The 13664-nt window shown below is 56.2% G+C and overlaps 2 protein-coding genes across 15 annotated transcripts in view; one reads left to right on the top strand and one right to left on the bottom strand.

Annotated features, from left to right (window-relative positions):
• Positions 1-374: 374 nt before the first annotated feature.
• NTHL1 (nth like DNA glycosylase 1) lies at positions 375-7627 on the bottom strand. Of its 2 annotated transcripts, none has more exons than XM_032268208.1 (6): positions 7470-7627; positions 5647-5885; positions 4706-4876; positions 3676-3835; positions 687-792; positions 375-604 (listed from the first exon to the last, which is right to left on the bottom strand). In XM_032268208.1, the coding sequence occupies exons 1-6, from the start codon at positions 7606-7608 to the stop codon at positions 481-483; spliced, it is 939 nt and encodes a 312-aa protein (XP_032124099.1). In that variant the 5' UTR covers positions 7609-7627; the 3' UTR covers positions 375-480. The 2 variants fall into 2 exon arrangements, with proteins under 2 accessions (XP_032124099.1, XP_032124098.1); XM_032268207.1 differs by having other exon boundaries at positions 377-604; positions 687-795.
• Positions 7628-7660: 33 nt separating this feature from the next.
• The window catches only part of TSC2 (TSC complex subunit 2), a 37996-nt gene continuing 31992 nt past the window's right edge, over positions 7661-13664 (top strand). For 9 of the 13 annotated variants that reach the window (XM_032268193.1, XM_032268192.1, XM_032268186.1 and 6 more), the window contains exons 1-3: positions 7687-7824; positions 8330-8496; positions 10654-10740. In XM_032268193.1, coding sequence (XP_032124084.1) covers positions 8359-8496; positions 10654-10740 — 225 coding nt within the window. In that variant the 5' untranslated portion in view covers positions 7687-7824; positions 8330-8358. Of the gene's footprint in view, positions 7825-7887; positions 8173-8329; positions 8497-10653; positions 10741-13664 lie in introns of those variants that run through there. The other 4 variants (XM_032268196.1, XM_032268188.1, XM_032268197.1 and 1 more) reach the window with 3 other exon arrangements.

The raw sequence follows: 13664 nt of genomic DNA, 5'->3' as shown, positions 1-13664 counted from the left end.
TCTTTCAAGGTTGGGGAGCTCTGTAAACAGGGAGGTGGGACCCTGGCAGAGGCTGGGCTTTGCGGGCATGCAAGCTCAGGCACTGGCGGTGTCCAGGCTGGGAAGCTAGGGGGCGGGTGATGGATAATGAGGGGCCAGGGTCCCAAGCCAGCTGCCCAGGAGCTGCTTCCCTAGCAGACTTCCAGCAGCTGGCTGCAGCTGGCTCTCTCCACTTCCTCCCTCCCTGTCCCTGAGTACACAGCAAAGATTGTCACGTCCCCAGCCGGCCTCCCAGGCGGCCCTGCTTCAGACACGCAAGCATGGGTGTGCACGCGCACACGCCTGTACACGATTCCCAGGCCCCCGGCCCCTCAGGGACAGACATCAGCCAGATGCCACCTGCAAACACCCCAAAGCTTTATTCAACAGGTGTGGCTTCCTGCGCAAAGGCACTTCACAGGCGGCAGCCATAGCGGCACCATGGCCGAAGCCGCACAGCCCTCAGAAACCCTGTGAGGCTGGGCACAGGGCTTGGTTGAGGCAGCCCTGGCAGCGAGGGTGCACGGGCAGACAGGTCTGCTGGCCAAAGCCCACCAGGAGTCCGTTGATCTCATGCCACAGCTCCCTGTGGGGGAGGGGCTGGGTCAGTGCTGACGGAGGGCAGGTGGGGTGAGCCCTCCCCAAGGAAGCCCCCCACATACCCATACCTGGGTAGCCACTCTTCCAGGGCAGCGCGGGTCTCCTCCGGGGACTTGGTTGCCTTCTTGGTCCACCTCAGCCGGTTGGCGATTCTGTGCACGTGCGTGTCCACTGCTGCTAAAAGGCCAAGCGGGGTGAATGGGGCACACTCCACCAGCCCAGCCCATGCCCCTCCCCTCCCAGAGGCAAATCTGCCACCACCCCCGTGGCCCTCCAATTAGAGACTGGAACTGCAAGCCTACATGTGACCATCTCGGCTGCCCCTGAGGTGCTGGGGCAGGGGCTGAGCCCTCTAGTGGGGTGCAGGCCTCCCTCCCATCACCTAAGCCAGCCTTGGTGGAGGCTCTGCTTTGGGCTGACCCATTCCCACCAACCCTGGTGCAAGATGGGTGTGTGGGTGGTAGGGTCTCTGCTCTGGGCAGGGCTTAGGGGTGGTGACTCGGCTCTGCTTCGGGCTCTGTTTCCCACAACAACAGTGACAGCTCACTCGGACACGCGCTTGCTGGGGCCAGACCCTGCCTGAGAGATTGGCCGGCTCAGCAAATCCTCATGAGGTCCCACGGATGCCAAAACCGAGGCCCAGCAGGATCCCGACTCTGAAGCACCTGTCAGCCCCCAGCTTCCCCAGGAACAAGGCCCTGGCACAGGAAGGGCCCAGCCAGGTTTTCCTCTGTCCATCACTTGTGGTCTGAGGCCCCGCCCAGCATAAACACCGGCTCTGGTCACCAGGCTGGGTGGCAACAGTTCTTCCCAGTGGGCTGGCATGAGGTCACTGGCTGCAGGGCCAGCACGTGCCACTGCAGTGGTCAGGGACAGAGCGGAAGCATGGCCTGGCCAGTGGCAGCTGCTGTCCCCCTGGGTTCTGGCCCCCGTTCCCCTCAGCTGGCCACCCCAGAGGCGTGCTCATCAGGGCTCCCTTCTCCCACCCGGTCGCCCCGGCCAGCTGCAGCCCTAGCCGGGCCTCCTCCTTCAGTGTTTGCCAAAGAGAAAGCCAAGCCCTGCACCAGCTCCTTTGCTCTGCCGTCACCTGCCTGGAAAAATGTGTCTGAGGTTGTGGGGAGACCTCCAAGGCTGAGGGGTCCCACCCCTGGGGATCTGAGCCTGACTTTCCTCCTCTCTAATGGAAGTGGCCATGCTCCTTAGGAGACCCAAGGCTGAGTCGGGCCACATCACGTTATGTGAGCCTCCTGCATAGCTGGACAGTGAGTGAGGAGGACTCCCTCACTGCTGTGTGGCCAGAGCTTAGAGAAGCCAAGTGCCTTGCCCAAAGTCACCCAGCGAGGAGGCGCAGGGCTGGGACTGGAGCCAGCACTGTGTGGCTTTGGCCTCTTTTTTTTCTTGAGACGAAGTCTCACTCTGTCGTCCAGGATGGAGTGCCATGGTGCAATCTGGCCTCTTTTTTTTTTTTTTTTTTTTGAGACGGAGTCTTGCTCTGTTGCCCAGGCTGGAGTGCAATAGCCCAACCTCAGCTCACTGCAACCTACACCGCCTGGGTTCAAGCTATTCTCCTGTCTCTGCCTTCCCAGTAGCTGAAATTACAGGCATGGCCCACCATGCCTGGCTAATTTTTGTATTTTTGGTAGAGATGGGGTTTCATGATGTTGGCCAGGCTGGTCTTGAACTCCGGACCTCAGGTGATCCACCCACCTCAGCCTCCCAAATCGCTGGGATTACAGGCTTGAGCCCTCATACTCAGCCAACTCTGGTGTTTTAACTGAGAGTGTTTCTCTTTCTGGGAACCCGTAGGAGGAAGCCCTGGGGTCTTCTGGCAGGTGGTCAGGCCCATAGATACCCAGAGAGGGAGGTATTCCCACTCCTGTGCCTGCTGCTCCCAAAGCCCGTTCCCAGCCTAGCTGTGGGCAGGGACCTTCCCCCACAGCCCTGCCCAACCACAATGCAGCACTCCAGGGACACGGGCAGCTAAGGACAGCCACCCAGATAAGCTCAAGTGTCTGTTGAGAGCCTGGCAGGTGGTGGCGCTGGGAGTCTGGGTGGGAGGAAGCCCTGCCCCGGTGCACCTGGCCTGGCTCTGGCTTTTTCACCTCACCAGATAGCCCCCTGCCCAGAACCAAGGCCCTCAGCCCCCGGTGGCCCTCTTGCTGCCAGGCAGTGCTGGAAGGCCCCCTGTAGGAGACCCAAAGGGGCCTGGGATGGGGACACACAGAGGGCAGGGCCAAGCCCTGGTTTCTAGACTGGCTGGATCTGGCTGCATGTGGCCTTAGGTGCCCCAAATCCTCTGGGCAAAGCTCAGGAGGAGGCAGCCCCACCCCAAATCCAGGGGTCTGTCTTCACCTCACTGCCAAAAAGCCTCAGGTGCCAGGATGAGACACCGGGACCTGGGAAAAGGATTCAGGGAGGGCTCCCTCCCCACCCTCCCTGCCCCGTGCCCCCAGCACCTCCCTCTCAGTACTCCTCCCCCCGCCACCTGCCGAGGTGATACTCCCTCCTCAGCTGTCACCTCCCCACTCTGCCCTCATCTCATTCCAGAACTTCCTGCTCCTGGCCCTCTCTCCCGCCTCCCTGCTTTGAAGATGCTGTTCCTTCTGCCAGGAACACACTTCCTCCTTTTGGCCTGGCTCACCCAACCTTGCCCTGCAGCTCTCAGTGGAAGGATGACCTCAGGGGCCTTCCTAGAGGTCCTGGGCCCAGGCCAGGCCCCCAGCAGCTCCCTGCACAACCATCAGTGTTTCCACCCCACAAAGGGGGAGTTCCACCCTCCACATTGCTCCCGAATACAGCACAGGTAGGGAGTCTAGCCTGGGGCCTCCCTGAGAGCCCCACATACACAGGTGTTCCACCCCTGTGAGCTCCTGCCCCAGCACCTGTCTCTGAGTGGGGCTGGCCTGGCTCAGCTGTGTGAGTACCTTTCTGACCTTACGGCTGAGTGGAGAATAAGGATGCTGGAGGTGGAAACACAGGTCACCAGGATGTGGGGAATCCCAAGAGCAGCCAGTGCGCCAGAGCTAGCCCAGCCCTCTGGGAGTGTGCGCCACTCACCAATGCCCGACACGGTGCCCCAGGCCACAGCCATAGCCAGGTGTGCCATCTTGGGCCCGACACCAGGCAGTGCCACCAGCTCAGCCACAGAGGCTGGGATGTCCCCGCCGTAGCGCTGCTGCAGGATGGCGCTGGTCTGCTTGATGTACTTCACCTTGCTCTGTAAGATGGGGTGGGTTCAGCCTTAGAGGCAGGGGCATAGCCTGACCTGGTAGGACGCAGCGCCTAGGAGACCCACAGGTGGCCAGAGCTACCTGTCACCTGCCCAGGACATGTGCAAGGTACCTGTTCACAACCTACCCCCCAGGAGGCAGGCATGAGTGGAGGGCAGCAGGGAGGCCCAAGGCAGGCCTGACCCCCTCCTCCCACTCAGGTAGGCCAATGACACGTGTGTAGGGTCTGGCTCAGGTTCCCCTGCCTGTTGGTGCCCTGCCAGCACCCAGGCACGCCAGCTGCTCCCAGGAGTGGGTCTTGGCTGCACCTGGGCCTTCAGGAAGGAGGGCTGGAGCTGGGGCTTCCCCACCAGCTGCTAGGACTGCCGGGTGGTTCCCATCCTGTGCCCAAGTGGAGAGGGCTATTTAAAACCCATCTGACAAACTGCGGCCCACACGGGTGCCAAGGGGAAGCCGCCCCACCCACCAAGCTGCTTTCAACAGATCCACCCACAACCTTCCAGTGCTTGGTGGGGTCGGGGAACAGCCTCCCCGGGGCTCCTGGATGGTGGGGGGCTCTGGACAGGAGGGGGTGACGCACCGGGGTGGCTTGCAGTAAACAAAGGGAAAGGGGGTGGGCAGGCGGCGAGGCGGGGAGGCAAAGGAAGGAAGGGAGGATGCAGACGGGAAGGCCAAGGAGCTGCTGGGACTGGGCGCCAGGCATCACGGCCCCACGGCCTGGGATGGGGGCTCCAGGGGACCCTGGGGCCAGAGATGCCTGACCCTTGCCTCCTGCACCGCCACAGCCCCCCTCAGCCTTCTGAGGTCTCTCCTGGGCCAGTGCCACCCCAGCACTGGTTGCTACAGGCAGGGCTCACCCTCCAGAAACCGACGGGGTAGATGAGCTTGCCCAGCGTGGCGTCATCTGTCTGCAGGATGCTGTCTACTGTCAGGCCCTGCGCCCGCAGCCGCTGCATGGCACCCGCCGTCACCTGGTCTTTGGTCTGGCTGGAGAGCATCAGTGACAGCAGCACCTGGTACCTGCGTACCTGCTTGTGCAGTGACAGGGACCAGGGTGGTGGTGGGTCTTGGGTGATTCCCTGGGCCCGGCTCCCCTCACGCCCAGGTCTAGTTTGGGTGTGTTGGGTTATCCGCAACACCAGGACAGTAACAGTACCTGCCTCCCTACATCAACGTGAAGCTTAAACGAATTATCTCAGTGCTTAGAATCGTATGTGCGCCGGGCACGGTGCCTCACGCCTGTAATCCCAGCACTTTGGGAAGCCAAGACAGACGATCACCTGAGGTCAGGCGTTTCAGACCAGCCTGGCCAACACGGTGAAACCCTGTCTCTACGAAAAATACAGAAATTAGCTGGGTGTGGTGGAGCATGCCTACAGTTCCAGCTACTCAGGCGGCTAAGGCAGGAGAATGGCCTGAAACCAGGAGGTGGAGGTTGCAGTGAGCCGAGATTGTGCCATTGCACTCCAGCCTGGGTGATGAGCAAAACTCAGTCTCATTAAAAAAAAAAGAACTGTATGTGGCCCATCACTACTGAATAGCTATTGGCCACTACTATTATGATTGCTTCGTAATCACAGCCCTGTGAAGCATCAGTGGAAAGCACAGAGACTGTGTGTGGCCAATGAGGGCTTGGGCAAGCTCAGAGAGGCCTCAGTTTGCTTGTCTCTACAATAGGGAACAGGATTAGAACTCAGCTTGGTCTAAGGTTCTTGCCAGCCAAGAGCCACCGGGTAGAGAGGAAACAAGTATGTTGCTGGGGGGGGGGGTCACCTGGGCAGATGAGGCCCCTGCCTACCTTTGGCGGGGCACTGGAGTCATAGCAGTGCTCGACCCCCAGATGGTCCACGGGTGCGTCCTTTTTGCTCCTCATTGCACGAATGTTGGCCAGCTGTTGCTGCCAGTCCTGGGGCTCCCAGACTGGCACCTTGAGGGGCTCAGCCCCCTCACCTTTCTCACTGTCTGAGCCCTCATAGGCCACACACAGTCTCCGTGCTTTCCGCTGATGCTTCATGGAGCTGTGGCTTTTCCTTCTTTCTGCAAAAAGCACCACCCAGTCCCTTTGGTGGGGCCATAGGTGAAGGTAGGGTAGGGGTACCATCCTGCTTGCTAGCTCATTCATGCCACAACTGTCCATCATCTAATATGCTTGGGGTATTCTGCCCTCTGCAGTCTGGGGTAGGTGAGCCCTCCTTATGCCAGCGACCCTGACAAGGTCCAGGTCCCACGATGACCCTAGCAACAGCCTCTACCATGGTGCCCCCAGTACATCCTCTATACTGCACCAGAGACAACTTGGTAACACCCAGATCAGGTTGTGTCACTCCCTTTTAAAAACTTGGCTGGCACACCGGACGCGGTGGCTCACGCCTGTAATCCCAGCACTTTGGGAGGCCGAGGCGGGTGGATCACGAGGTCAAGAGATCGAGACCATCCTGGTCAACATGATGAAACCCCGTCTCTACTAAAAAATACAAAAAATTAGCTGGGCATGGTGGCACGTGCCTGTAATCCCAGCTACTCAGGAGGCTGAGGCAGGAGAATTGCCTGAACCCAGGAGGCAGAGGTTGCAATGAGCCGAGACCGCGCCATTGCACTCCAGCCTGGGTAAGGAGTGAGGCTGTGTCTCCAAAAAAAAAAAAAAAAAAAAAAAAACTCTTGGCTGGCCGGGTGTGGTGGCTCACACCTGTAATCCCAGCACTTCGGGAGGCTGAGGCGGGTGGATCACTTGAGATCAGGAGTTCGAGACCAGCCTGGCCAACATGGCGAAACCCTATCTCTACTAAAAGCACAAAACTTAGCCGGGCTTGGTGGCGGGTGCCTGTAGTCTCAGCTACTTGGGAGGCAGAGGTTGCAGTGAGCTGAGATCACGCCACTGCACTCCAGCCTCGGTGACAGAACAAGAATCTGTCTTAAATAAAATCTCCTAATTGACTTCCCTTTGCTGCCAATAATAAACTCCAAAATCTGTCCTGGCATCAAAGCTCCTGTCACCCTGGCTGGCATCACCACCTGCCTGCTCCCAGCTGCAGCAGTTCCTGCCATGCCTGGGGCCCCTGGGTGCCTATGGGAATCCCCCTCTGGCCAATTCTGCGGAAGTCCCGGCGGGACTGGTGCAGGGGCCCTGTCGGTGTCCCTCTCTGCTCACTGCCATGCTTGGGCCTCAACATGTCCTTAACGGCTGCAGGATAAATATAATGAGTGCCATGCCCTTTCCTGTTTTCCCTCAGAGGCACCCTCGAGCTGAGGGAGCAGGCTGCTGGCTGGGTGTGTCCTTGGCGCCCAGCCTGTCTGAGACAAGCAAGTTCACTGCAGGAGGGCGGGGCCGGGGCCCACACGCCTGGAGTGAGGAGTCCCAGGCAGGCTGCTGGGAAGGGAAGCGTTTTTTTGCCCGGGGCAAAAGTGGGCAGCCGAGCCGAGTGCCCGAAACCCAGCCCCGGTGGACCGCGTCTTTTGGGAAAAGAGCGCAAGATGGGAACGTAGGGCCGCACGTGGATCAAGGAATCGTTCGCGAATGCCGGGTCTACAGCTCCTGCCCGCGCAGCTAGGTGGCGGCCGGGGACTCCAGCCTGCAGCCCCTATCCCGCCTCCTCCCTTGCTCCGGCCAGGGCGCGGCGCTACCTGCTGCAGCCTCTCCCCTACGGAGAGGCTCCGGCTCCTCCCCACACCTCCGCGGCCCAGCCCCGGGTCCCCGGCTCCGGCTCCGGGTCAGCATCCTCGCGCTCCAGGCGTTCATGCCGAACTCCTGCGGACTACACATTCCGGCGGCCCCCGCGGCTCCGTCACGTGACTCAAGGCTCGCCGGCCTTTCTTCCAGAGTGCGGACCAGAACTACAACTCCCAGCAAACTCCGCGGGGGTTCTCCGTGCGGTGCCGCTGCCGGAAGCGCAAGTCGCGCTTCCGGCGGCGTCTGGGGCCGAGTGGGTGCGCCTTTCTCCGCGTCGGGGAGACCCGGCGCGCGGTGGCGCGGCGTGGGGTGAGTCGCGTGGGCCACACTGTGGCCCGGTCCCCGCAGGGCAGCGGCTTGGGGAGGCGGACCCTGCAGTGTCCGGGTCCCAGGCCACACCCGCGCCCACTGCATTCCGATACCGGAGCTCCGAGCATCCCTTGGTTTGAAGTCATGGCGGGTGCGAGCGGGTCTCTGCTGCAGGCGGTTCCTTGACAGCTCCTGTTCCACATGGGGAGAGGAGGGATGGCAAACGTCGGGGCTCCCTGGACCTCGCGGCGGCCGTCCTAACCCGTGCACTGAGTCGGGCGGGGTGGGCGGCAGCGTCTGAGCAGAGAGCTCCCTCCACCAGGCCTGGTATCTCCCAGGCTTTCCTGGGTGCCTGGCTGCGGCCTGTAGTTAAGCTCTCCCAGGGGCAGTGGGAGGAGAGGTTATGCCCACCAGAGACCCAGGGTCCTGACGACTGGAGGTCCGCAGTGGGGAAGGTGGGCAGAGCTGTTGCTCAGATGTCCCCATGTTTGTTTTCTCTTCACAGAGGGGTTTTCTGGTGCGTTCTGGCCCACCATGGCCAAGCCAACAAGCAAAGATTCAGGCCTGAAGGAGAAGTTTAAGAATCTGTTGGGACTGGGAACACCGAGGCCAAATCCCAGGTCTGCAGAGGGCAAACAAACAGAGTTTATCATCACCGCGGAAGTTCTGAGAGTGAGTGAGCTGCCTTTGTGTTTGCTGGGCTAGAGAGAAGTCAGGCGGGGTGGGCGGCAGCGTCTGAGCAGGGAAGTTTGGGTTGGCCTCGCACCAGCTTCTGTGGGAGATGGGTTGTTGGTGACTGTCTGCACAGGAACGTTGTCTCCAGTACTTGGAGGCCTACATGTCCTTCCTCAGGAGACTCGGAAAGTCAGGATCTTGATGACTGGCTGTAGGCACACTTGAGTTAGTACTCAGACGTTGATGAAAGAAAGCCTGTTTTATAGATGTGGCCTGAGTATCGTCATTTCCACAGGTAAGGATATGGCCTGGTGTTAAATGATAATATGTGAGTTCTGGGGAGAAGTAGGTTCTTCTATTATTTTATTTTATTTTTTTGAGACTGAGTCTCGCTCTGTCACCTAGGCTAGAGTGCAGTGGCGCGATTTCTGCTCACTGCAACCTCTGCCACTGAAGTTCAAGGGATTCTCCTAGTGCAGCTTCCCAAGTAGTTGGAACTACAAGTGCCTGCCACCATGCCGGGCTAATTTTTTTTTTTTTTTGAGATGAAGTCTTGCTCAGTTGCCTAGGCTGGAGTACAGTGGCGCAGTCTCCACTCACTGCTACCTCCGCCTCCTGGGTTCAAGCAATTCTCCTGCCTCAGCCTCCCAAGTAGCTGGGACTACAGGTGGGCACTACCACACCCGGCTAGTTTTTGTATTTTTAGTAGAGACGGGGTTTCACCATGTTGGCCAGGCTTGTACTCCTGACCGCAGGTGATCTGCCCGCCTCAGCCTCCCAAAGTGCTTGGATGACAGGCGTGAGCCACTGCACCTGGGCTAGGTCCTTACTTTTTATGTTTGTTTGTGTCTTTGTCACACATACATGGCATTGTGTTTTGCCCATGAGTAAATGCTGAATTTTTGTACTTGAAAAGTTTTCTAATTAGAAATAACCAAAATGTTCATCAACTGATGAATGGATAATGAAATCTAGTCCATCCATACAATGAGATGTGGTTTGGCAATAAAAAGACATGAAGCGCTGACCATGCTATAACACAGATGAAGCTGGAGAACATGCCGGGTGAAAGAAGGTTACAAAGGCCCTGTGCTGCACAACTCACTTATGTGAAATGCTCAACTAGACCAATGCATTCAGACACAAAGTATATTCATATTTGCCAGGGGTGGGGTAAAGAGGGAGTTGGTATGGAATTTTCTTTTGGGATGATGAAAATATTCTGGAATTAGCAGAGATAGCTGCAAGAATTGTGATTATATGAAAGACTGAATTGGGCCAGGCACAATGGCTCACGCCTGTAATCCTAGCACTTTGGGAGGCCAAGGTGGGCGGATCACCTGAGAGTCAGGAGTTCAAGACCAGCCTGACCAACGTGGTGAAAACCCGTCTCTACTAAAAATACAAAAATTAGCCAGGTGTGGTGGCAGGCGCCTATAATCTCAGCTACTCGGGAGGCTGAGGCAGGAGAATTGCTTGAACCTGGAAGGCAGAGGTTGCAATGAGCTGAGATTGTACCATTGCACTCCAGACCAGGCAACAGAGTGAGACTCCATCTCAAAAAAAAAAAAAAAAAAAAGACTGAATTGTACAGGTTGAAATTGTTAATGGTATAATTCATGTTATGTTGTATATCAATACAAAATTTGTAGTCATGAAAAAAATTGTATATTTCAACTCCCCAGTTTGGAGCACTAAGCCCCTTGGTGAATCTTGATTTCAGAACTTTTTTTTTTTTTTTTTTCCAGATGGAGTTTTGCTCTGTCACCCAGGCTGGAGTGCAGTGGCGTAATCTCTGCTCACTGCAGCCTCCGCCTCCCAGGTTCAAGCGGTTCTCCTGTCTCAGCTTCTCGAGCAGCTGGAGTTACAGGCGTGCACCACCACGCCTGGCTAATTTTTTTGTATTTTTAGTAGAGACAGGGTTTCACCATGTTGGCCAGTGGTCTTGAACTCCTGACCTCAGCCAATCCACCCGCCTCAGCCCCACAGAGTGCTGGGATTACAGGTGTGAGCCAGTAATATCTGTTTAGAAATATGTGTTTTAAGTCTCTAGTCTGGAAAATGCAGTGCGAGTCTTTAGGTGGTTTGTGACGTGCAGTTAAGGACACTGTGACCTGAGCGGTGGCCCCTTTTTCTTCTTTCATCTTTCTCTAGGAACTGAGTGTGGAATGTGGCCTCAACAATCGCATCCGGATGATAGGACAGATTTGTGAAGTTGCAAAAACTAAAAAATTTGAAGAGGTAGGTTTGTCTAGTTGAGCTACTAGAGGGGGGCATGGAGACTGTTTAGAAGTCTGAGTTTGCCTTTTTCAGGAGCATGGTTGACAGCTGCCTGCTGATGATCCGGTTTGCACTGTCTTTTTTTTTTTCGAGATGGAGTCTTGCTCTGTCACCCGGGCTGGAGTGCAGTGGTGCGGTCTTGGCTCATTACAATCTCCACCTCCCAGTTCAAGAAATTCTCCTGTCCCAGCCTCCTCAGTAGCTGGGACTGCAGGTGCGCACCACCACACCTGGCTAATATTTTTTTTTTTTTTTTTAAAGATGGGGTTTCACCGTGATGGCCGGGTTGGTCTTGAACTCCTGATCTCAGGTGATCCACCCACCTCAGCCTCCCAAAGTGCTAGGATTACAGGTGTGAGCCACTGCGCCTGGCTAATTTTTGTATTTTTAATAGAGACGGGGTTTCACCATCTTGGTCAGGCTGGTCTTGAACTCCTGACCTCGTGATCTGCCTGCCTTGGCCTCCCAAAGTGCTGGGTTTACAGGTGTGAGCTACCATGCCCGGCTGGTTTGCACTATTTTAGGGAAATTTAGCTTTCCTCTTGGTGATTGGGAAGCTTCTGGAAATGCCCTGAGTACAGCCTTGAGGGACCAATCAAGTGTGGACATGCAGAACAAAGGTATTAGGCTTTTCTAGCAACACCAGAAAGGATTTGGAGGCTGGGCTTGGTGGGTTACACCTGTAATCCCAGTACTTTGGGAGGCCCAGGTGAGTGGATCACCTGAAGTCAGGAGTTCAAGACCAGGGTGGCCGACATGGTGAAACGCCCTCTCTGCTAAAAATACAACAGTTAATGAGGCGTGGTGGTGTACGCCTGTAATCCCAGCTACTCGGGAGGCTGAGGAAGGAGAATCACTTGAACCCAGGAGGTGGGGGTTGCAGTGAACTGGGACTGCACCACTGCACTCTAGCCTGGGCGACAGAGCGAGACTCTGTCTCAGAAAAAAAGGTTTGCAGTGGCTGACACTAATACATGCTCACTCACCCTCTCGTATTATAAGTTCAGGTGGAGAAAAATCAAGAAAGGGTTGGTTCCACAGAGAACAATCCTACGCACACTGTTCTTGGTGCCATTTTGGGAGGGTGACTGGTGGTACCGGGTGATTTCATGGACATAGACATATTTATTTTGGGAAAACATTGCCAGGCTTTCCTGATGACCTATAGGCAGGATGGGAAGTGGTCATTCCTGGAGTGCATGTTGCTGGTGGAGCACGTCAGGGCCACCTTGCCCAGCGTTTGTGTGTGGGAGACGAGGGGGGATACCTGGACCTCGCAGGCTTGGATCTGCTAAGAGGAGAGTGATTGCTGCCCCTGTAGCAGCTCATCTGAAACATGCTGGCTGCATGCTACCGAGGATAAGTGTAAAGAGTAGGCATCCTGCCGAGCGCGGTGGCTCACGCCTGTATTCCCAGCACTTTGGGAGGCCAAGGCGAGTAGATCACCTGAGGTCAGGAGTTCAAGACCAGCCTAGCTGAGATGGTGAAAGCCCGTCTCTACTAAAAATACAGAAATTAGCCTTGCACGATGGCAGGTATCTGTAATTCCGACTACTTAGAAGGCTGAGGCAGAGAATTGCTTGAACCTGGGAGTCAGAGGTGAACCGAGATCGTGCCACTGCACTCTAGCCTAGGTGACAGAGTAAGACTAAGTCTCAGAAAAAAAAAAAAATAGGCATCCTTGGCAGGGCACAGTGGCTCACGCCTGTAATCCCAACACTTTGGGAGGCTGAAGTGGGCGGATCACAAGGTCAGGAGTTCGAGACCAGCTGGCCAACATGGTGAAACCCTATCTCTACTAAAAAAAAAAAAAAAGGTACAAAAATTAGCTGGGCATGGTGGCGTGCGCCTGTTATCCTAGTTACTCGGGAGGCTGAGGTGGGAGAATTGCTTGAACCTGGGAAGCAGAGGTTGCAGTGAGCCAAGATTGCGCCATTGCACTGCAGCCTGAGCGACAGAGCAAGACTCCATCTTAAAAAAACAAAAAAATCGCCGGGCGCGGTGGCTCAAGCCTGTAATCCCAGCACTTTGGGAGGCCGAGGCGGGTGGATCACGAGGTCAAGAGATCGAGACCATCCTGGTCAACATGGTGAAACCCCGTCTCTACTAAAAAAAAGTACAAAAAATTAGCTGGGCATGGTGGTGCATGCCTGTAATCCCAGCTACTCAGGAGGCTGAGGCAGGAGAATTGCCTGAACCCAGGAGGCAGAGGTTGCGGTGAGCCGAGATCACGCCATTGCACTCCAGCCTGGCTAACATGAGTGAAACTCCGTCTGAAAAAAAAAAAAAAAGTAATAGGCATCCTTGGCCCAGCACAGTGGCTCACGCCTGTAATCTTAGCGCTTTGGGAGGCCAAGGCAGACAGATCGCCTGAGGTCAGGAGTTCAAGACCAGCCTGGCCAACATGGTGAAACTCTGTCTCTACTAAAAATATAAAAATTAGGTAGGCAGCATGGTGGCGGGTACCTGTAATCCCAGCTGTTCGGGAGGCTGAAGCAGGAGAATCGCTTAAACTTGGGAAGTGGAGGTTGTGGTGAGCTGAGATCATGCCATTGTACTCCAGCCTGGGTGACAGAGCAAGACTCTCTCTCCAAAAAAAAAAGAATAAGCATCCTGCATCCAGTTCTGAAAGTTGTTTGTGTGGGTACGCAGCAGCCTTTTAGTAGATGCGCAGGTCTCCGAGGCTGGGATGGTCATGGGCCCTGTGTCCATATATCTTTGCAACTCAGGTTGCAGCCATAGGAGTATTATCAGTGAGACAAAGGAGGTAAGAATGCCACCTGTCCTGAATTGGTTGGGACGTTGGTCAGATGAAACCTAAAAGAACACGGCTATTTTGTTGTTATTACTTGGTGAGAGATGGGGTCTCATTCTGTCACCCAGGC

This window comes from Sapajus apella, unplaced genomic scaffold (genome assembly GCF_009761245.1).
Source record: "Sapajus apella isolate SASKATOON/1434 unplaced genomic scaffold, GSC_monkey_1.0 scaffold175, whole genome shotgun sequence".
NCBI lineage: Eukaryota > Metazoa > Chordata > Mammalia > Primates > Cebidae > Sapajus > Sapajus apella.
This window is presented reverse-complemented; position numbering and strand designations above follow the sequence as displayed.

What these genes read in the sequence shown, in the direction of transcription:
- NTHL1 (XM_032268207.1), bottom strand. Translation starts at nt 7,608, where the DNA reads ATGTGTAGTCCGCAGGAGTTCGGCATGAACGCCTGGAGCGCGAGGATG. An exon ending in ACTCCAGTGCCCCGCCAAAG is followed by an intron (nt 4,877 to 5,646) that starts GTAGGCAGGGGC and finishes CTGCACAAGCAG; the next exon opens with GTACGCAGGTACCAGGTGCT. An exon ending in CTGGAAGAGTGGCTACCCAG is followed by an intron (nt 605 to 686) that starts GTATGGGTATGT and finishes CCTCCCCCACAG; the next exon opens with GGAGCTGTGGCATGAGATCA.